Genomic DNA, 24,301 nt, shown 5'->3' on the forward strand with positions numbered 1-24,301 from the left:
AAATTAGGTCAGGCTGTACCCATCTTGGGGATTAGAAATAAAGTAGTTTAGAACAGCATAGAAATTGACGGTACTGGATTGGTGTGACAAAGTGGAAATTTTTTGTAATATTTTTATGAAGCCTGTCTGTACCTCAGTTATCCCTATATGCTCCATTGTTAACTACGGGTGAAAAGGGAGTTTGCTGTCAGAGTAGGTTAAGACAGGTATAAATAGTGCCTAGCTGTCTGAGGGCTTGGGTCCCATATCAATGGAGCTCTTGAGAAGACTATAGCAAATCCAATTGCCTGGACACAGACCACGGACACCTAGCAACCAATGACCCAGAGAGACATGGACTTCCCTACCTCTCATCAAGGCGACAGAATTGCATCTCCCTAGCTCAGGAACAAAGGACTGAGGGCAAGAGGTGGGGTGTAAGTTAAGTGTTGGCTATGGGAAGCAGTCAATGGCAAGTTGGGAGTCTGACAAAAGGGGATCAGACAGAGAGGGAGACAGAGTTTGAACAATAGGACTCACTACAGCCTGGCTGGGCTCTGGCTACCCGGAAGAGACTATGCTTTAACTTTCACTTCTCTGTGATAATCCTGGTCTTCCTATGCTGTGTTCCAGTCAACTAATAAGCCCTACTGTTTGATAGCACTGCTGAGTGTCACAGCTCAGCTCCCTAAGATTCTGCAAGTCTCCCTCAGGAGTCTGTCTCAGTGGGACTCTGTGAACAGAGCTGATGGGGTGTCTAACATCCACTGAATGAAGGCTTGATTCCTCTTTAGAAGCATGAGGTTTGGGTAGAATACAGGCAGGTGAATCTTTTGGTTAATGTGATATGCCAATGAGACTTTAGGGAGAAAATGGGGATGAGGGCATAGTACAAACTTTGTCCCTATAAAAGGTGATATGTAGTGGGTTGGCCATGAGGGCCCCCACCTCTCCCATTGTTCTTGATGTAATAGTGACCAGGAATGAAGTTTTGAAGAAGAGGTGGAGGAGAGAGCAGGTGGCCATCAGTTTGAAGAGGGCTCGCAGAGCATCAAGAACCAGGGCGAGGCCCCAATGGGGAGCTGGGTTTCAGACAGGAAAATACAAATTGTATAGATCTTTGAGGAATCAGTCTGTGACAGGGTGGGAAAAAAGGAAGAGCCAATGAATGGGTGAGTGGAAAGCTGTGATATCAGACAACTGTAGCCTAATAGGTCATTGATATACCTCTCACTTTTAAATTCCACTTGGTAGTCCAGAATCTTGGAAGGCAGAACTTCCAAGGCTTGGGAAGATGGAAGACAGCACCAAGAATGAAAATGTTTCCACTTCTGGAGGTAAGTCTGGCAGTTCCTGGGCTTTCTACTGGACAAAAACACTGATTTTACTGCAATTTAACAGGTTAATTCCATGGTTTAGAGCCATTCAGGAGCCACACCCTGAGGTTCACAGAGGAAGAGTTGGGGTGAATGAGAGACCCCGAGTTCTGTGTCAATAGGTCCTCTGTGGTAGAAAGTTGGAGGGGTGCCACCTCTGAGAAGTGGATGAAATTTGAATAGCACACCCATCTTGGCCCGGCTGGTGCTATAATAGCTTTTGCCCTCTCTTTGCTGAGCTTGAGAAGAGTCTTGAGGATTAATGGAAGCGATGGATACACATAAAGCAGGGCACGAGGCCATGGAGCTATCAGCACATCCCAGCAAACTGAGACCATAACTTCCACTGGAGCAAAACGGGGGACCTTTGGAGTTGTTTGGGGTGGCAAAGAAATCTACTTGTGGTAGACCCCAGGTCTGGCAGATGTTGCAAGAGAGTCTTTGAGCTCCCATTCATGGTCTTGCCAGAAGTGTCTGCTCGGGGAGTCCTGCACTTGTATCTGAGTCTGGTAGGACAGCGAATATGTTTATTGCATGGGAAAAACACCAGTTCCAGAGTCTTAGTGACTCTGCACATAAGGACTGGGATCTTGCCTCTATCTTGGCGGTTAATGTAATGCACTGCTGTCCTGTTCTCTAGCATTCCTCTGACTGAGTGGCTTGAATGGCACGGAGGATGTATTGGCAAGTGTAAAAAACTGTTCTCAGCTCCAGAATATTGATGTGAAGCAGTGATTCTTGCAGACCTTTTGCCCTGAGCTGTATTTCACTGCAAGTGAGCTCCCCATTCTAACAAAGACGTGTCCGTTATGAGGCTCTGTGATGGTGTGGGATGCAAGAATGGGGTTGCTATACAGACCCTTTGTGGGTTCTTCCACCTCATAAGTGCACCCAACACCTTTGAGGCACCATGACCCATTTGGAGGGTTTGTGTCTATTGTGGTTAAGAACAGTATATATTTATACCCCATCTGGAGACATCCAAGGAGTAGTCTCGCATAGGAAGTCACAATTGTGGAGGCAGACATGTGACCCAAAAGCTGAAGAAAAGCCCTCCTGGTTGTTTGTGGGTTTAACTACAGCGCAGAGATTAGGCCAGATAGGGTGGAAAATCTCTCCCTTGACAGAATCATAGAAGATTAGGGTTGAAAGAGACCTCAGGAGATCATCTAGTCCAACCCCCTGCTCAAAGCAGGACCAACACCAACTAACTCATCCCAGCCAGGGCTTTGTCAAGCCAGGCCTTAAAAACCTTTAAGGATGGAGATTCCACCACCTCCCTAGGTAACCCATTCCAGTGCTTCGCCACCCTCCTACTGAAATAGTTTTTCCTAATATCCAACCTAGACTTCCCCCACTGCAACTTGAGACCATTGCTCAAGGGTAGGTAGGCTCTTGCTGATGTGAAGTCCAAAATGGTTCCTATGAAGTTTGTCCTTTGTACTGGAGTTAGTATAGATTTGTTGTGATTGATACAAAGTCCTAGTGTTTGGAACAATGCTAACGCCTTGGTTGTAGCTGACTGAACCTCTTGTTCTGATAAATCCCTGATCAACCAGTCATCCAAATATGGGAATACCGAGACACCTCCACCCTACTGATGAAAGTAGCTTTGTAAAACACTCTCAGAGCCGTAGAGAGCCCAAAGGAAAGAACTCTCCATCACTAGGGGTTTGTTCCTATTACAAAGCACAGGAAGCACTTGTGCAATGGGTGGATGGCTACATGAAAGTAGTAGCTTATAGGTAGAGGGCAACAAACCAGTATTCTGGATCCGAGGATGAGAGAAAGGTAGCTAATATCACCATTAGAATCATAGAATATAAGGGTTGGAAGGGACCCCAGAAGGTCATCTAGTCCAACCCCCTGCTCAAAGCAGGACCAATTCCCAGTTAAATCATCCCAGCCAGGGCTTTGTCAAGCCTGACCTTAAAAACCTCTAAGGAAGGAGATTCTACCACCTCCCTAGGTAACGCATTCCAGTGTTTCACCACCCTCTTAGTGAAAAAGTTTTTCCTAATATCCAATCAGTTCAATCCAATCCAAACATTCTGAAGTGTTATGCTAGAACATAGTAGTTTTAAGTTCCTGAGGTCGAGGATTGCCTGCCCCTCCATGATGGACTGAGACTGGTCTCTCGTCTGATTTTGTGGTAGATGTTCAATAAAAGTGCGTACATTTTGAATATGTGGTAAAGCTGTATTTCATCATCAAGGCCTGATAGTTAACTATACACAACTGAAGAGCAGCTGACAAATAACTCAATCTGCCCAGTAATTCCAGTCTCTTAGATTCCTTGTGTAGTGGAGAGGGTCTAGACCAAGTTCTTAAACCCTGGGGTCTCAGGCATAACAAATTGTGCTCTGGCACAGAGCTCCAGAAGAAGGACGAAACCCCCACTCCAGAGAGCACAAACAAAATACAATGAACAAAGTCAATAGCTAAGAAACAAATAACCTCTATCCCCTCATTCAGAGCATGAAGTGTTGTTTTGCACAGGTGCGGGCCCATAAGCGCTACTTCACAGTCTTCAATCAAGAGCACACAGGTGCACACACATCCCACGGTTGAGCACGCACAGGGACATATACTCAAAGAAAAACACAACATTCGATATACATCTTCCATTGTACCAGCACACCAGTGTCAAAGTTAAAAATAAAAAGCCAGATATTTTCAGGCCAAGGGTATGAAGCAAGGAAACCTGGGAAAATTAAATTAAAGGAGACATTGAGACTAGTAAGTAAGGGCTCATGGAAGTGTGGGTGTTGCTAAATTTTCAAAAATTAACATACGTATCAATACATCAATATTCAGAAGTGACCATATGAATGTTTAAATTTAGTACTCCTCATAGAGAACTGTTAGGAAATTTAATACATATCCTTTTAAGATACATCCTCAGACATCAATGGTGAAGAAGAAAACATAATGGTATTTGTAAAATTTCACCAATAAAGTAAATATATTATTTCTCAGTATGAGCACAATGGCTTGATAAATACTGGGGAATGTGAGCTAATTTTAAAATACCTGTATTTGAAGAATGGAAATCCTTGAATGTTCGTGGGTCAGCTGGGTCATCCTCATATGCTTCATGAAAGTTTGATTGTTGCATGCTCCCTACATCTTTAAAAAACAGTCCTTATCTAGCATTTTAAGGGACTACTGTTGCAGGTAATTTTAAAAAATTGCAAGCTTAAAAGAACTAAGCAAACAAATTCTCAATGCATGGAATCTGTAAAACAGTTACATGGTACAACAAATAGCTAGATATGTCCTGTTCACACACTTAAAAGGCAGAAACAAAGTGGTAAAATTCAGTGTTATCTGGAGCTGTTTAGCATTCCATTGTTATCTCACCAAATTGGCTCAATGGACCAAAGTGTCTTCCCCATCTCCATGAACCACCTAGGAATCCAGTGAATTAGTTCATGGTGGCCTGCCCTCTTATGTTTCCGTAGCATGAAAAAGCTGTCCAAAAAGGGAAGCTTTGGTAGCACATGCTACATTCAGTTTGCTTGAAAACACATGCAACTTAGGAAAAGGGAAAAGAGAAACCATTTTCAGTGCATGAATGGCCCTGGTCTACTGGTCCGTGAACCTTTTAAGATCTGGACAGATATGACAATTCCATTGCTCATTCCATAGGCTGTAAGAGGGGGAATAAACTCCTTGGCCATAGCAGGATGGAAACTGCACATATCTCAGAGGACTTTTTGTTCATACTATGTGGGATTTTCTGTAAAGGGCCTAGACTACACTAAGCAAGCATTTCTGTTCAATATTAATTGAAGACATCACTGTAGGCAGCAGATTCCAATAAATGTCACCCAAAAAAAGTCATTCAGTCAGTCTCCACATAAACCCAAGAGAGAAAGAGTATTCTTGTTTACAGGGACAGAAGGTGAACGAACATATTATACTCGACGGAATCATGTAACTGAAGTTTAATTTGCATTCCAAAGACAAACATCATGCTGAGTAAGAGAAACCAGAGTAGAAGGCCAGATAGTTCTGTGGTAAAGACACAGGACTCCGTACCAGCAGTCTCTTTCTGGTTCTGCCAAAGTCATCTTTGATAATATAACACCCTGGTAACCACTCTGCTCTTCAATTTTCCTCATGTATCAAATAAAGATATTGCCTGTTGGGTGGCTTAATTCATCAATCTATCTAAAACACTTCAAGATCCTCAAATGGAACATATCATAAGTACTAATGCCACTATTGTAAAGAAGTGACATCATCAGCTTTGCTGCTCTGCAGTTGTTCTTTAAAAAGTTTCCCTAGACATTGGCCCTTTAAATTAAAGATAATATATTTTGCTGAAATGTGCGCTCTTAATTACCCTTAACACAATTTCCTTTCATTTTTAATTACTAAGTAAGTGGGTGTAACTTTCTCTTTTGTCTAGGCCACCTCCTCACTTTATGCACTGACAATTCAGTGCTTGTGAAATCGCCATTTGTCACTATTCTGGACATCACTGCTCTATTCAGATTGGTTAGGTAAGAGATAGCTACTGTCAGATATCTTGGACAAACACTGGTAGTGGGAAGGGAAATACAGGAAAAAGATTTAACAGGATGTTGATAAACTTACATTTTTAACTATTTTTTAAAATCATTAATGCTAGAACATGAAATAGCTCCTACAACATTTGTGTGGAAACAAAAACAGAAGCACAGAGTCTTTCTCTACAGTAAGTCCCTTTAAAGGTCTGGAGAAATTTAAGTGTTTTTGATTACATTAGTGAAACAGAATATTAACTAGCTGTCAGAAGAAGAAAGGAGACATCTATTTAAAGAGAGAAACAAACCTGCTGCTTTGAATATTGGTTCAAATTCACATTCCTATAACATTTTCAATCTTTCAGATTTACACCAAATCAATCTTCAGTTCCTAGAGCTATCTTACATCACAACAGCAGTTTTCTAATGTGCCTACTTGTTCTTCAGTGGCTCTTGTTGGTAGCTCAGCTACATAAGGGGTGCAAATTCTGCTGTTAAGAGTAATGCAATTCTATCAATTGAAATGGAGCTTCAACTGATGTAAAAAAGCAGAATTTGACAAAATCTTCTCTCCTGATATACCTTCCAAATGAAGTATATAGTTTTGGGATGACAGTGGGAGAGATGAGAAGGGAAGAATAACCCTGCCAAAAAATCTGCTAGCACAACCAGGAAGTAAAGCATCATTATTAGCTGTATCAAAACTGCTTAGTTATTTTAATACCAGCCATAATCTCTGTCTTCTTCACCAGATTTATTTAAGGCAATGAAAGATATTTAAGAATTGTTTTCGAAGGAGGAGAAAGGAATTGTACTCAAAGTTGGAAATGAAAGGCCTACTAGGTCATCTTGTCCATCTCCCTGCTGTTACAAGATTGTTCCCTATTGAACATTTAGTAGCCTTAAAGACAAAAAAAAAAAAATCCAGATAGAAAACTTTAAACATCTACCGAAACAGGTGTTTGGGGAGTCTAACCAAATGATATACCTCTCTCCTAGGAGGCAGACTAGAAGAGCAATACATGCAGGAGACAGAACCAGTGGTAAACAGTATAAGGAAAAGAAGAAAAGCCCTCTTTCTTTTAACTGCTTTTTAGTCTGCAAAACCCAAATTCCTAATTAATATTCAAGCACTGAATGGCTGCCTTACGCACCTTTTCACAGTTTCCCGACCATACATTAACCAGTCAAAGGCGAAGTGGAAGCAGTCAAGTTCTTCATTTTGAACAACTATGCTATAGTACAGAATGTTAGAGACTCATCCACAACATTTGAAATGGTGATTTATATCAAAATCTTTCTAGCTGTTCTAGAGAAATGGTGGTAGTATTTAGACAAGCTAAATATTTGCACAAGATGTAAATTTATCCAAGAGCAATACATGGAATTATTTACACTCAATATTTAAGATTTACTTCTGCAAATATTAAGCATGGAAGTCAATTTGAGAAAATGTGACCCATGTTATTTTCCTTAATAAATGAGTATTATTTTTATTTATTATTTATATTTAATATAAAATTAACAGTGAAAGTTAGCTCTGAACATTTTTTTTACAACACTTAACAAAGTCTGATTTTTCTATTGTTTAGGATGTCAGTAGATTTACAAGAGCAATCATTTAAATAAAAAAATAAAGCCTATGTTTAAAACATGGCCTTTATTAATGCTCTCTAATTAACTCCATTTTATCTTACATTGAAATAGTTCTGCTTTGTTTAAGAAAAGACAGAAAAGTGCATTTTACAAGAGTACTTTTTCTTTAATTCTCTGCGAAAATGGAAGGAATTGGAATCACAAGTTGACAAATGTGGTAAAATGAAGTTTCAAGAAACATCAATCGTAGTAATGCTACCCCCATCACTAGTGTTTCGCTCTGACTTTCTGCTGTGTGAACCATAATATCCTGATATACAGTCTAGAGCATCTATGTTATTACTCTACAGCATTTTAAACACAGAAAGAGGGGTTAAAACCCCTTTCAATGTACAAACATGAATAAAAAATTGATAAAAAAATCACTTTTATACATAATGTATATGCAAACTGTTTTAAATACATGGTTTTGGAAGTTATTTACAAACTGCATCAGCCCATGGGACAATCCACAGACAGAGTATACACAGTTGCTTTACTTTATTGTTGCATCTCAACTTTGGGAGATATAAATTCATTCGGCAGTATAGCAAACATAAAAACTGTGACAAAGCATCTTAAGGGCAACCCAATAAAATTTGTTCCTCAAAACAATGTAAGTACTAGGACTGCCAAAGTTTCCAAACAAGGTTATAGTTTAATCCAGATGCCCGATTACAGTTCTACATTGTGGAAGAATAGACAGACCCACTGCACATACAGGCACGGTTACTGGATAAAACCTCCTGTAAGAGCTACAACTGATAGGTATGTTTTTTCAAAAGAGTGAACTAACCTAGAATTTTTTTCCAATTTTATTAATATTTTAAAAAATACATAAAAATACAACATCCAATGTCTGAATAAATATATTTAACAAGTTGCAAGATACCTTATTTTACACAAAAAAATTCAGCTTTAGAAATCTTGTTAAATAACTTCATTGTTGTTATATATTTCATTTTTCGTCTTTTTGTAACAAAATAAAAACTCTGAAATTACATAGAAAAAAGACAAAATATTTTTGTCAAGGGATAAGATAGTCCACTGAAAACTTATTCACAATTCCACTGTAAACATTAATAAACATTAAAATATTTGCATAATCGTGTGCTCAAAAATCCTATAAAAAGTGGAAGACTTATTACAACTGTAGTTTTCAGTCAACTACACTTCCTTTCACAATTTATTTTGTCCCATTTACATCTTTAAAACTGGGCACATTGCTGAACACATACTTTGGCAGTTCTGTATAGCAAGTGCTTCCACAAAGAGGAACTACTCACCAAGGGTTAGCATACAAGCTGGGTGAAAGTGCAGCAGTAACTTGATTCTGTTTGATAATATTCTGATGTCTGTTTGATGCACTTGCTTTTCTATGATTTCCTAGAACACCTGAATGCTTCATTGGACATAACTTTTCAAATCTGATAAGTGCCCTTTCTCTGTATTAACAAAAAAACAATAAACACGATGACAAACATGTCAGACGGTGCCTACAAACCTTCAGTTACCAATGAGCTTAATTTCTCAACAGTAAAAATAAAATAAAATAAAAAACCGGGGGGAGGAAAAAGATACAGTCCAGCAGTGGAAGAGTGTACAGAATGTACTTGGCAATGTCAAACCAGTTGAGTGCTTTTTGTGGTTATATTTCAGGATTTATGTCCATGGCAGCAAACTGCTGACAAGGCAGAGAAATATGTATCACCTGCATTCTACAGCAAGCACATTCTGGGGAGGAGAAGACGATGATGGACTCATCCCAGTGTCTGATGAAGCAGATGACATGGATGCTCCTGTATGAGACACTGTAAATACATAAAGCAGGACATCAGCACCACATTGTCAAATTATCCTTCACACTGGAGGCCCGCTTAGGTATCAGACTTAGTGTCTGTACACACACAAAACAACTTAATAGAGCCCAAGTGAGGCCTGTCAAGTTTGACGTACGTCGACAGAGTTGTGTGTAGAAGCTTACGTCGTACCTGCACCCATTATCCCTGGCTTAACATAGTGTCCTTACTAGTTGCTCATTTTAATGAGCATTACCTTCATTTAATTTATTTATTTTATTTAAAATAGGCATGGAGGAGAAGTAGCAGTATAGGAAGACCTCTCAAAGTCCTGTTATAGAAAAATACAAGTGGATTCCTCATGTATCGACTAGTAGGTTCAAAGCCTTAATATTTTAGAGAACTACTCTAGTTTCTGTATGTTTCTATACTGTGCTCAGATACCATGCAGATGAGTAAATATTACTGGATTAAAAATAAGATTTACTTTTACTACAAAAAGCTTTATGAAACTGGTCCAGATTATTTTTCTCTTATGTTCACACAAGCTGGATAACTAACATAATCCTTTCTGTGGCTTAAATCATAAAGGAACAAGACAATCTGTTATGCTACTTGTGAAAACCCAGATCCAGGGTACAATACGAAGTCCAGATCCATGTCTTTTTAAAAGTGAAATTTTACATATTCAAGAATTTATTTTATTATATGTATGAATTTTGAAAAGCAAACCATGCTGTAGATTCTAAATTTATCCTGTATGGATAGAAGACAAGTTAAACTTCGTATAGTAACTGTTTTTTCCAAAAAGTTAAAATAATGGCTGTCGAAAATGTTGTCACTTAAATTAAACGTTTTGGGGTTTACATATTTAAAACAGACATCTCATGAGAGGGAGGTCTGAGTGTAAAGCAAATTGGAAAGTTACCTTCTCTGTCTTTCTTTTTTAATCGTTTTCTTCTTCTGTCTATTGTTGCTACTTCTGACTTCAGGGACATGTAATATTTTCGGATTTCCTGTAGTTTTTCTTGTAGAAAGGAGATTCTCTCAGTGCTGTTCATGTTGTCTAGTTCATCTTAAGAGTGGGGGGAAAAGTTACTTTACGATGGTGATTTTAAGAAACGATAACTGAAACATCACATGCAAACCAATAATGCACTTCCACAATGCTATACTAAGTAGGGTTACATACAAGACAGATAGCCAAAACCCACATTTCCCCCCTTCAAAATACAAAGGTTCTTATTAAATTCCATTTAATCCAAGGTGTTTTAATTATGGTAGATTAGTAAGAATTGTGCTCCTTATAAAAGGGACAGCTATGATATACTTATATATTATACTTAATTTAAATGGATCAACAATTTTTTCCCTTGATTGATCATTAGTCCTGCACTAATGGTTGTGGGGGAAAAGATTATTGGTTCTAAAATATTTGTCTCAGACTCCCAGAGTTTTAGGTTTCAATATCATGGAATTTAAAAACAAAAAACAAAACAAAAGAACTGCTCTGTCCTCCCCCTACACAATAATTTTGTGAGTCATCTTGCTCTTCCAACTCAACTCTTCAATCCCAACCTGAATTTTTGCAGCCAATAATCCAGCAATTCCAGAATTAGAGATGAATGCCTGGATTATGCCATCTGAAAACTAGAATTCCAGACTATTTTTAAATTACATAACTTATTAGTTTCACAGTCTAGATATTCTTGAAGTAATAAGCTGCTAACCGCATGCTGGAAATTAAATGGGGGGGAAAGCAAGATGATAATTTAAATCATACCATTTTTAAAAGGACTTTTATAGCGTGAAAGCGAAGCACAGAAATAAATAACATTATACCAATAAACCTGGCTTTACAATGATAATGAGCATTCATGCCAGGTGCCTTTTTGGAACTGAATATAGCAAGTTCTGGATATTGTATTAATATAATTTTGAACTCTGATTTAAATATTTAACACAATTTAAAAAATTCTTACTGAGTTGGAAACTCCATTTATACACTCTCGGGGAAGCATTGTGGTGATGTTTCTCTCTATGTTTATCCTTTTCTCCATCTTTGATGTGAGGGGAAATTACTCTTGCAGGGGATCGCGAAAGCTTCTGTGGTTTGGACACATTTATGTGTTTTACTGGAGTACATTTACTTGAACTGTCCATGACAGGAAGATCTTCACTATCACTGCTTTGTCCTGTAATAACACAAATTAATTTTGATTAGAAGACAGACAGACAATTGACAGAAGACAAGTATACCTATAATTTTGGTATTCTTCTAACCCTATAATCTACGTTACATAAACTGTGGTTGTGGTCAGAAAAATGAAAGGTAAAATTGTGCTTCCTTACTCAAAAGACCCAGCTCCCTTTGTGGATTCCAAATTGTTTCAGATTATTGACAACCCCATTTAAAATTTTCTAATTTTGTTAGGTACACTATGAGCTGAATCTGCAGGTGCACCAGTGCTCTCTCTAACCCATGGTGGGAGCAGTTAGGGGCTGAGTCAGCCCTTGCCAAAGTAGATTTTTTACCTACAAAAACAATAAAAAAAACAAAAACAAAAAAAAAATAGACATTTATTCCAAAATAAATGTGTTTTCTGCCAAAAAAGCAGGTGTGACTTAAAAACACATTTAGTTATTTCAGTGTAGACAAGACCTTAGAGTCACTTTTCAGAGTGCAAATGCACTAATTACCTATAGATGTGAACAATGTACCATCATTTCAGTAAAGAGTATACATCTCTGATACAGAAGAACCTCAGTTACAAACACCAGAGTTACGAACTGATCAGTCAGCCACACGTCATTTGGAACTGGAAGTACACAATCATGCAGCAGCAGAGACAAAAAAAGCAAATACAGTACAATACTGTGTTAAATGTAAACTACTAAAACAATAAAGGGAATGTTTAAAAAATAAGATTTGACAAGGTAAGGAAACTGTTTCTGTGCTTGTTTCATTTAAATTCAGACGGTTAAAAGCAGCGTTTTTCTTCTGCATAGTAAAATTTCAAAGCTTATTAACAGGTTTCAGAGTAGCAGCCATGTTAGTCTGTATCAATGTTCAGTTGGAAACTTTTGAAAGAACAACAACATTTTTTCAGTTACGAACATTTCAGAGTTATGAACAACCTCCATTCCTGAGATGTTTGTAACTGAGGTTCTACAGTACCATATTCACATGGTCATGCAGTGTGATCCTGTACCTCAGTGTATAGTTAGATTTATTTTGTAAAAACAAAAACAATGCAAGACTTCTTACAATAGTGCCAAAATAAAAGGTTCTCATTTCAAATATACAAGTCTCAGGAAATTTTAAGTTACAGTTCCCACAGAAATCTTCACCCTGTCACTCTGAACATATTAGGCATTATTTAACAGCCTATGAACAATATTTGTTGCAGTTACTGTGGGAACCCAAAATATTTATTTGACATAAATCTTAACAATGCCATTGTTGGCACTGACTCTATTGACCTATTTGATTCAATTCCTTTAGCTATCTGAGGTCATCACTACTTATAAGGGGGTATAGAAGACTAAATCCAGACTTTCTGCAGCTGATTTAAGAAGGTTACATATCTGAGCACGTCAACCACACATAAAAGTCCTGTCTCTAAAAGGTATCGTACTTACCTCATTGCACTCTATGTATTTTTTCTTGTAAGTTATAATTAATGTATCTTTCTAGCCTTAGAAGCGCTTGGACATGATTTTTCAAGGAAGTGCTTCTATTCAGCAAGCATAGGGACAAAAACGATAACTGAGCTGAACACATAACACATAACTGTAAAATATTTGGTATCTTCTCACATACAGCTGCCTTGTAAAGAGAGATGAAAATGATGACGGTAACAGTCATGAGACTGCCAGATATTGTGATTACTGAATAGCTGGTATATTCTACTACATATATAGTCAGTGGTCCAGTCAACACTAATTAAAGACCCTGGCAAGAAAACCCCTACACATGTACAATGGGGATAAATATCAAAAGGATGGATTACTACACACTTGTTATGGATACAGCACAAAAATTCACTTCCAAATGTACCTGTTCCATTCTTTTCATTTTTGGCTACAGCACTTGATCGCTTTGGAGTACGTTTTTGTTTCTTTGCCAGTATCCCACTATTGCCATCGCTTGGCCTTTTTTGACCTGAAGGAAAAGAAAAAACGTGATTCAAATATTTCTGCTTTCAATATACCCTTTTTAAAACAAATAGATTGAACTGAAAACTAGTATTAGAAGACGCCAAATGCCACTTTTGAGCCAATAGTCCTTAGCAAAGCAAAACAGGATTTACAATGGTTTCAGGAATTGTCAAAATAGAGATTGGCTTTTCACATGGGAAACACTTACCCTTCTCTCCAGTATCTCTGTCTTGTACTGCTATACTACAATTGCTTGAAGTGGTACTGGCTTCAAATCCATTAGCAGACTCGCTTTCACAGAGACCTTCTTGAGATTCTTCTGCCACACTGTCCACTTCAATAGTTACATCGCTTTCACTTTTTATACTGTGAGATTCATCCTGACTTAGACCAAGGGGCGAGGCCACAGAGAAGTTAGGCTGGACTGCAGGGATTAAGGCAGATGGATTTGAGGTCAAAGAGTTGGGATCTGGCTTTTCTGCTACTGCATCCTCACTACTGCTCTTTTCCTTTTCATCAAAGTCATCCAAGTCCACTTCATGGCAAAGTAGAGTTTCAGGTCCAATCTGAGGCATAGTGTCGTCCTCGTCTTTTAACGGAATATGCTCATTTTCCTCAGATGTACATTCAAAGTTTTCATTCGTCAGCTCTTGAACATGTTGATCTGACTCTGCTACTAAAGACGGCATTTCCTCATTTTCAGTTCTGAGTGACTCTTCATCATGAAAGTCTTTACATTCCTCCATCCCAATACATTCATTGGTCCTCTCCTCAGACACAATATTTGGCACTTCCATCTCACACTCTCGTCGTACCTTTTTCTCAGGCGATGTCTGTTCCAACGTTTTCCTTTTCAAAAGCTTCTTATCTTTCGTACAGGGATCTGTTTCATTTTCAGTAGTGGTGGAAAACTCTTTATTGTCTGAGGAAGAAATGTCTGATCTTTCAGATTCTATGAGGGTTTCATTTGTTCCCTCTTCTTGGCTTTCTGGCAAAACCTTCACATTCTCTAAAGAGGGGTCTCTTGTCTTGCTCCTTCTTCCCTTCCCCTTAGGTGATTTTTCAGTCTCTTTTTTAATTTCTTCCACTTGTTCAGCTTTGTTTCCAAAAATCTGAACTATTTGTTCACTTTCTTCAACTTCCAGTTTTAAAGTTTCTAGAGGCTGCACTTGAGTCCTGTCATTTTCTTTCATCAATACATGTGGGATCTTTGGGTTTTCTTCAGTGGGTTTCTCATCAATTAGTTTTTCATTTTTTTCCATATCTGAAATTTCTGCAGAAAATTCTTCATTCATACTCTTTTCAGAAGTCTCATCAGCTTCACTGTCAGATGAACCAGAATCTGCCAAAAAATAAGATTAAAAAACAACACATCAGGTCATTGTTAAAGCACAATTTTTTATATTTGCTATGCAGATGCTATTCAATAACCCACACAGATATAGTGTCAAAAATCACTTTATGGGGGGGGGGGGAAATCAAGAGTTTTGGTTTTGCATCAACTCAAAAAAAAAAAATCCAAATGTGTTGCATTATTCAACATATTTTTGCTACAGTTTTTCCGAGTGTCACTTTAGATCTCTATGGAAGTATGGTAGCACTGGTGTAAACTCTCTTTTTTTAGCGGGGGGAGAGGGAGGTTTAGAAATCAAAAAGCCACACATAAATCAGAGTTCAGGAGGACAGGATAGTTTTACAGGTCTCCTTATAGCTTGAATCTTCCCAGTCACCTCACCTCAAAAAGGAATGGATGGCTCAGAAGACTGTTAACAGGGTTATACCCATTTCATTGCTAAATCAGTGGTTTCAATCAGAAGCCATATAGATTGCAAGTAATAAGATGGTGCCTGATAGTTGTGCAGGACCTATATGAAATGAGTTGGTGGCTTTGATTCAGTTCATACTAGACAAGGGTTCTTATCATCAAACAACACTGCCACCATTTGTACTTAACTAGCCTCCCTGCCGGATGCATGAGCTGTGAGACTGGAAGATTGAGTAACCATAGTAATGGCCACAATTTTATCTCTGGATTAGGATTGAAGCAGACTGATGCAAGAACATGGGGTAAGATGCCCTTTCCCTAACTGCTTGGGGAGGAAATAGAGAATTTTTTTCCTCCAGTGGTGTCAATTTAGTTCTTTCAACAGCATTAAAATTCGCAGGAAAAAAGGGGGGGGTTAAAATTGCTTTTTCAAAAAGGAATGAAAATCAAAACACAGGACAGCGATCACTCACCGTTTGATCCTCTATCAGAATCAAACATTCCTGAGCTACGTCTCGTCTGCCTGCGAGGTGTTCCTAAAAATCAAAATCAAAACTAATTAATTTATATAGAATAAAATTTGTTATATAGCTAGTAAACTGACTGACTGCACAGGACTTCAAAACTGTTGACTTACAATACAGCAATATGTTTATTAAACGTTTCATACTAACGTGTGGGGTTACATTATTAGTATTTACATACATTTCTCCTATGTATGAGCACCTAAGTGTCTCACATGACTGCATCAGGTGTACCTTCTGTTCCATTTGGTAATGATGAGCAATCTGACATATTGCTCCGTGTACTTCTGGCTCCTGCTTTACCTTCACTATTAGGTGTTTTGGATAAACTGCAAGACATGTTTGACAGAAGAGTAGATTTCAGAGGGGGGCGGCCACGTTTTGATTTCTGTTTCTCCTCATCCTTCTTTTCATCCTTTTCCTGGTCTTCTTTACTCTGAAGACACAAAATTGGGCATTCTATGAATGTACATCACTGCTTATAGTCAAAACTTCACCCTGTTTGGGCTACACATTAAGGGGAGGGGCTAGGGAGTGAACAGCAAAATAAACTCATTCTTAGGAGCAGAGAGTCATTAAGCTCTTACAAACTATTACAAGAAATTTACTGATCTACAAATATTACTTTTGCTTTTTTCTTTTGTTTTCTCTTTGGTCCTCCTTTGTCCAAAGGCCAGATAATCCGATCAGCTTTCACCCATTCATCGTATCTAAAGGCAAAACATAGCACACTGTTACTACTCCCATTAAAAACTGTTTTATTGTAATTTGATGGTTCAAAGCTGAATTGCAAAGACATTAATAACAATTCAAAATAGATCCCCAACCCCCTTTTAGCAACATATCAAGTATCTGATGTTTTAAAACGTATTTAGCGCTATGTTCTATTGCAATTACCTTCCTAAGATCCTGAGGAAATCTGAAGGTGCAGACCTTCCTGGTCTCCTGCCAGCAAAGCACTGGAAGTCAGGTGACCTGGGGTCAATTACAGACTCTTCCATCAACTTCATGTGACCTTAGGAAATTCAGTTTTAATCTCTCCACGCCTCAGTTTCCCCATCTATAACACTGTTATAAAATAATCATACTTACCTGTGTTTTTAAAGAGTTTTCAAATAGTCTGGCAAAAGACACTAAGCATTAGGAAAGACTGTCAAAGGCATAAATGGAGTTAGGTGCTTATCTGCCATTTGTGCCTTTGAAATTCTCCTGCATTATTATTAATTATTATTATTATTAATAATATAGATGAGGGGATGTGAATAGAAGTTTGGAAAAAAGGTTTCTTTCAAACCTACGTGATGTCATAATGTCATTCAAGGAAGTCTGTTTAGATTTCTCAGGAATTCAATGAGATGGCAAGTCTCAAATTTTAATGTACAAGGAAAATACATTTTAAAATATATTTGAGTTTTGTGGCATTAGCACAGTCGCATTGTTTATAAAAATAAAGAAATGCCATTACACAGCAGGTATTAAATATAAGGAATGCACTCTTTTGGAATACAACGTAAGTGTTCAGTGGATTTTTTCTACACTTCCTTACAGTTCAGCTTCCCCACCCTGCTCCCACCGTGAATTTTTTAAAACATATATCTTCTTTAATTATAGCGAGTGTTCAACTGCCAGCATATTTTTTGTTGCTGAAATTTCAGAGTTTAATAAACCAATAACTGTATAAGCTACCCTAATACTAAATGCAATACAATTTCTAATACTCACGGTGACATCTGGAAGCACAACTCTACTTTCTTAAAAGGCCTTAGTAATTTAAATGTCACTATCACAGCTCAAAAAGAAAAGGAGTACTTGTGGCACCTTAGAGATTAACGCTATATTCGCCAAAGGTCTGATCCTGCTGACAATTATTACCAGGCTTCGGATTTATTCCCACAAGAACTCCAATTTAATATAACAGTACTACTCACAGTTTTATGATGAGATGGACCAAAATTCTGCAAACAAACACTTACACACATGCATAATTCCATTGGCTTCAATAGGATTACTCATATGTGAGTGAAGGTACTCACATGAAAAAAAAGTTTTAGCAGGATCTGACCCTATTGTGCAATACTAATTCACTGCAGGGCCAAGAGACCCATTACTCTTCCCCCTTTGATGACATTTTCTCTTAAAAATCTATGAATGCTACATTTTTTTTAAAAAAGAAAAGGAGTACTTGTGGCACCTTAGAGACAAATTTGTTATCTCTAAGGTGCCACAAGTACTCCTTTTCTTTTTGCGAATACAGACTAACACGGCTGCTACTCTGAAACCTTACTTTTTTTTAGTAAACTAAAATGAAGTTAAAATGGTAATTTCTCCTTCTTACCTTACATTCCAGCCATAGTAATGTACTAAATATAAAACCTCTCCATCATCAATTTCTGTGCTTTTAATACTGGCTTCATAAATTTTCTGAGTTTTTCCACGTCCATATTTTACTTTCACTTTGGTTCCCGTTAGACAGGGCTCTGTGTCCTCCTCATCTTCCTCCCCTTCTGATTCTCCTTTGTTTTCAATTTCCTCCCTGTAGCAAGGTATATTTATAATGCCCACTGATTATTTAATTAAAATCAGACCTAAAATTTCCAAAGCTTAGTTAAATATTCCCTTTCTAATCAGCAGAAGGAGAAGAGAAAAGTTTGTACTCGGGAGTTCCTTGATTCATGAAGTGCAATGTATAAAAAAAGGGATTGGTCATAGCTTATTCAAGTCATACACCTCCACTCTGTTTTGCATAAGCTAGAAGTGTTAAAAATGATGCATCAGGTTTATTCACAAATCACATTTTAACATGATTTATTATGTGCAAAACTATCTGAAAGCTTTAATGTTTATCATCTGAAACATATGGAGATCACAGAAAGAAGATGGACAAAATATATTACATTAACTCACTGCTTTGAGGCTCAAGTGAAACAGGAGGTGCTGAGCAAGGAGACACTAACTTTAATTCTTAATATTTGCTTCTGATGTGCTATTTTAAATTTTTTCACCTTTCACAATTTGCTTTCAAGTTATATGAAATGTTTGCACTATCAATGTAATGGCTCTTTTGTGGCTATCTAATCAGTTCCACTGAAGCAAATAGTGGTAAACACAAAGTTACAATAAATGCCTTTAACCATGATAAAAATTCTTAACAGCCTCTTTTTTAAATTATATCTACCATTTAACTTAAGGAAAGATCCATAATAATAAGGACTAGGTGCCTGAAAAATGTCTTTTCAATAACCAGTGTCTCATCTGATCTACATATTTACATGGCCTTTTAAACAAATTATTTGGAACAGAAGCAAAACCTAGAACTAAAAGTAGACAAAATAGACAGAAAATGCACACTTTGCTTTGTACAAAAGATAAATGTTAGTTCATCTCTGACTATAACCTATCTTGCAGCAATAACAGTTTACACTAGAAGGAAAGATGATGGCCAAGGCATTTAGTACTTACAAGAAAGAAGACTAAGAGACCGTAGATATATGTAATACACCTATGCAACCTACTGTACACCCACGCTGTATCTATGTTTGAATGGAATTTTTGCTTGCTGTGTTATTCTACAAGATCTTTCTTTTGACTGAAAGCGCAGCCTTCTTTGAAGTCACTGTTTTTTCCAGGAGTGCATCAAAATGAGAACATCAGAATGGCCAGACTAGGTCAGATCAAAGGTCCATCTAGCCCAGTATCCTGTCTTCCGACAGTGGCCAATGCCAGGTGCTTCAGAGGGAATAAAGAGAACAGTGGTCCCATTCCCTGTCACTCATTCCCAGCTTTTAGCAAACAGAAGCTATTGACACCATCCCTGCCAATCCTGGGTTAATAACTATTGACCTATCCTCCAGGAATTTATCTAGTTCTTTTTTAAACTCTGTTATATAGTCTAGGCCTTCACAACATCCTCTGGCAAAGAGTACAACAGGTTGATTGTGCGTTGTGTGAAGAAATACTTCTTGTTTGTTTGTTTTAAACCTGCTGCCTATTAATATCATTGGGTGACCCTTAGTTCTTGTGTTAAGATGAGTAAATAACACATCCTTATTTATTTTCTCCACTCCAGTCATGATTTTATAGACCTCTATCATATCCACCCATAGTCATCTCTTTTCCAAGCTGAAAAGTCCCAGTCTTATTAATCTCTCCTCATATGGAAATGATATGGAGATGATGCAGTCAACACATTCTCCAGTTGTTTGAAACAAAAAGTCATCAGGCTTGATTCACTCTCAGCTTATGCCCCAAGTGCACAAGTGAATTATGTCACAATGAGCAAAACCAATCCCTGAATGGAGTGAGGGGGTAGTCAAAACTAGCAGGGTGGGAAGAGAGAGGCTTAGCCTGTTTTCACAACCCCTGGACAGCAGTGATTTAAACCAATTCTGCCTCTCAGTTTGTACTGTGGATGCTATTTTTACTAGTTGGCTCTTTACTCCAACATCTCCTCATTCTTCCACATTGTTCTGTTGCCTGCCACTCTCTCCTTGCCCTCCATGTTGCTCTCTCTCCTTCCCTGCCTCTTCAATCCATCTCCCCTTTTCATTTTTAACCCCCCTTTCCCTTCCTTTCTCCTATGCTCTTATTAATTCATCCCCTCCAGCCCTCTAAAATACATTTAAATAAAAACAGAAACACGCACAAGCTGGACATCTGCCAACCATCATTAGCCACTTTGCTTATATGTTACATCCACTTTCTACACCAAATCATACAATATAAATAGACAAGACAGAGTGTGGAAAACCATTTATCACTACATGGTTGTACAACACTTAACACAACACCTAGCCAATCCTAGCTGGTGCTTGCGTGTAGTACTGTGCACAAATACCAATATAATCCAAGCCCGCAGTGACAGAAGTCCATCCAGAGAAGTAGTACAGCAGTGAATATTGTGTGCAACTGAGGAGGGTGGCGACACTCTTGGCTAAAGCATCCCAGAAGTGGGGCTGGGATGAGAACAGAGCTAGAGCATCCAGGGATGCTCTGATTCAATACTTCTCCTGGGAAGCATCCTCAAGAGAAACTCCTGTATGGCCCCCAAAACTAGAATGCTGCCCTCCCTGACTGAACCCTTGGAGGAAGATAACAGTAGAAATACTACCTGCCATCTCCCAGGAACGAATCCTCCCTCCGGTACAGCAGGTCTCTGCTATTTTGGAGATGGACAAGGAGGGGAAAATTGTAATGGGGAGCGCGTGTGTGTGAAAATCATGGACCTGATTCACATTTGATCTCCTGGAATGGAATCCTAAACCTCCCTTGTACTCAGCTTATACAGAGTGCCACTGTATCACCACACAGCCATTCTCTTAAAGAGCGGATGTAAGTTAATATGTACCTCTCTTGCCTTCTCTCTTCCTCTTCATCAGATTCTTTATCAGATTCCTCTTGTTTTTTCATTTTCTTCTCTTTTTGCTTTGGTGTGTTCTTTCTCCCGAGTGGTGTCTCATTTTCTTTCTTCTCTGCATTCTCAAGTGTTTCCTCTACATCTTTATTTTCTTTGTTGCTATCTTTTAATTTGTCCTGCATTTTATCCTCTTCAGTTTCTTTTTTAGTAGTTATTGCATCGCGAGCAAGTCTCCTCCGTCCCTAAGACAGAAATGCAATCTGTTAATCAAGCATAGTCATGTCCAGGGCAGGGGAGGTTATGCAGTGCATGCTGTGCACTGAAGTATATTTATTTTTCTTGTACAAAGAAGACAGATTGGAGGCCAATGTGAAGTTTTGCATTTGAGAGTTATCACATATTTATAAATTTAAAACATTGTTTGGTATCAACAGAATCACCATTCTGTTTACAATTATGGGATTCCAATATCAGAGTTCTAGCTTTTCATTAGCTTCCAGGTGCATTTTAAAGGAATTTGTTTAGATCGAAAAGGCCTGTAGTCCCTGAACACATGAAATATCACCCTCCCTAGCTAACTATGGCAGTTGTGGTAAGTGGAACTACCTGAGTTGATAGTCCCATGGTTTAAAAGAGACAGAGGTGCTCACAAGGCATTTTCCATGAGGGATCCTCAACTCTGGAAATTGCACTCCTTGGTCTGACAGGATCCAGATTTGTATGCAGTGTTGTTGTAGCCGTGTTGGTTCCAGGATATTAGAGGGACAAAGTGGGTGATGTAATATCTGTTACTGGACCAACTTCTAATGGTGAGAGACACAAGCTTTCGAGCTTACACAGAGCTCTACTTCAGGTCTGGGCCTGATGAAGAGCTTTATGTAAATTTTGAATGCTTGTCTCACTCATCAACATAAGTTGGTCCAATAACAGATATTACCTCACCGACCTTGTCTCTCTAGATTTGTTAGCCTTCAGAGCATGCTGCAAGACCGCTGGAATTTCCAAAGGGGCAAAGAAAAGCAGTGGGGATAGCTGGTGAGTTTTGGGGAAGGGGGCCTTAACTGTTATGGGCTTATTGTTTTATTATTAAGCGACGTAGGTGCTCTTTCTGGTAGCATCACATTTTTGTACTCCAAATATAAATCCTTCTGTTATAATGTATTTATTATCAAACAACAATCAAAACCCATTAGGTGCCCTAATAATTAAACTTATAGCAACATAATGGCAACCACCTGGAAGCATTACATAGTCACATACAGATAACATTACCTACATATTATTTAATGCTGCTGGTTGGCTGAGTTAACAGTTTAACTTTGCCATCCAAGAAGTCAAAGCAGCATAAAAAAAACCCTTCCTCTCCCTCTTCTCTCCTGGCGCACAACCTTCCCCAAAAACCCTGTCAAATAAAAATAGCTTTTGCAGCATGCTGGAAGCTGATCAAGTTAGAGAAAATCATAGGTGATTGGTCTGTATTATCTTCTTATATTTTCAGTGCTTGTCTAAAGCTAAATATTGTATATTTATATTATTGTAGAAGCCACATCTTTTAAATTATTGATTCAATACAGTTAGAGCATTTTAAGCAGCATTTCCAGTAAGCATATGCTCACAGTATTTTTATTTTCATTTACTAAGAGTCTTTCTACCAATCATTTAATACCTTGATAGGATCTAGTCAACAAAAAACTTGAATAGGAAACAAACTTCTGATGTTATATGGAAGCTATCTTACATCACAAGGATAAGTGATACTAAATATGCATTATTAACTATTTTAACTGGAAACATTCTTTCTTCTTTGGTAATTGCCAGAAGTAACTTTTTTCGCCTTTCAGTGTGCTAGTTTTAATCAATGAACACATAGTCACTTCCTTAACAGAACTAGCCAGAGTTCTAGCCAGTTAATCTAGAGAATTGAGCCAGTTAATTTCTTGTTCCAATGAAAGAAAAATTCTTTTAAGTATATTCTTATATTCGACTGTAGTAAGAGGAGGCCCTGAAACAAACTCTTGTATCAGAGGCCCAGTCTGAGGCCTGAAGCCTGAACCAAAGTACTTCCAGGCAGTGTTAAGCAAAGCTGGGCTGTGAGCCAGAGGCAGGTCCCAGTCACAGAAGTTGGCAAGAAAAGGTTGTTAGAAGCACGTGCACACACACATATGTGCTAATGAGAGGAACTTGCACCAAGACGGCATCAGAACACTCCACAGAGATAACAAGGAACAGGCAAGTGCATCTTAAAGACAGGGTCAAAAGGACAACATGATGGATAGATTCGTTTGAACTATGATGAGTAATCTGTCCTGCAACAGTATAAAAGCAGGTCCTGGAGCTCACATATTTGTCCAGCCCAGGGGGCAGTGGAGTGTCCCGCCACTGACTGAGCTGTGTCCATTGCCAGGGAGCACAAATTCGTAGTATGCCTTGTAGAGTCTATAGGGAACTATTACTGTGCTTCATTTGACAATAAACCTGGCTCGGGTTCCTTCGTACCTTACTAGAGTCTGTGGTTTTTGGGGGTTCTCTCGGGGTCTGCTGTGTTAGCTATCTGCGCAGAACTGGGGCAGCACACAGAGGGAACACGCATGCAGCTGACTGTTATCATTGAACAAGAGCACATCATCTACTTTTGATTGAACATTGAATTAGATGGGTCACTGATATATCTATGTACCTGCTGATATGGTCCTCATCACCACAGCAGCCAAGCAATACTCAAAATAAAAAAATAAAAATAAAGACATCAAACTAAAATCTCACTATTCCACCATTCCCCTCTCTGTATATGTGAATGAGTTGAAAGGCTGAAGATTTTTATTTATTTTTTAAAGAGAGTTATCACAAGAACACTAGGTCAAAGAAATGGGGTTTACATTTGGTACTTAAAGCTGTGAGTTGTCTGCTCATTCTTATCTCTTGAAGGAGGAAGTTCCATAATCTAGATCCAGCTCCTGTGAAGATTATCCTCTGTGTTCACAAATCTACCCCATTTGGTGAGAGTTTTACGGTTCTGGTGGAACACAGCTATTGATGAAAGTCATGGTTGTGCAGGGAAACAAAGACTGAGTCAGAAGGGACCATCACAATCATCTAGTCTGACCTCGTGTACATTGCAGGGAACAGAATCTCACCCACCCACTCCTGTAATAGACCCTTAACCTTTGGCTGAGTTACTGAAATCCTCAAATCATG

At 38.3% G+C, this 24,301-nt stretch overlaps 1 protein-coding gene across 3 annotated transcripts in view; it reads right to left on the reverse strand.

Annotated features, from left to right (window-relative positions):
• Positions 1-7,610: 7,610 nt before the first annotated feature.
• ARID4A (AT-rich interaction domain 4A) overlaps positions 7,611-24,301 on the reverse strand; it is a 70,467-nt gene continuing 53,776 nt past the window's right edge. The window contains exons 16-26 of one of the 3 annotated variants that reach the window (XM_048851991.2): positions 21,098-21,348; positions 18,089-18,286; positions 16,379-16,463; positions 16,057-16,189; positions 15,703-15,765; positions 13,673-14,806; positions 13,364-13,468; positions 11,286-11,498; positions 10,232-10,378; positions 9,216-9,315; positions 7,611-8,949 (exon numbers count right to left, since the gene is read on the reverse strand). In XM_048851991.2, coding sequence (XP_048707948.1) covers positions 8,787-8,949; positions 9,216-9,315; positions 10,232-10,378; positions 11,286-11,498; positions 13,364-13,468; positions 13,673-14,806; positions 15,703-15,765; positions 16,057-16,189; positions 16,379-16,463; positions 18,089-18,286; positions 21,098-21,348 — 2,592 coding nt within the window. In that variant the 3' untranslated portion in view covers positions 7,611-8,786. Of the gene's footprint in view, positions 8,950-9,215; positions 9,316-10,231; positions 10,379-11,285; positions 11,499-13,363; positions 13,469-13,672; positions 14,807-15,702; positions 15,766-15,987; positions 16,190-16,378; positions 16,464-18,088; positions 18,287-21,097; positions 21,349-24,301 lie in introns of all 3 variants that reach the window. The other 2 variants (XM_048851990.2, XM_048851994.2) reach the window with 2 other exon arrangements.

This window comes from Caretta caretta, chromosome 6, assembly GCF_965140235.1.
Source record: "Caretta caretta isolate rCarCar2 chromosome 6, rCarCar1.hap1, whole genome shotgun sequence".
Taxonomy (NCBI): Eukaryota; Metazoa; Chordata; order Testudines; family Cheloniidae; genus Caretta; species Caretta caretta.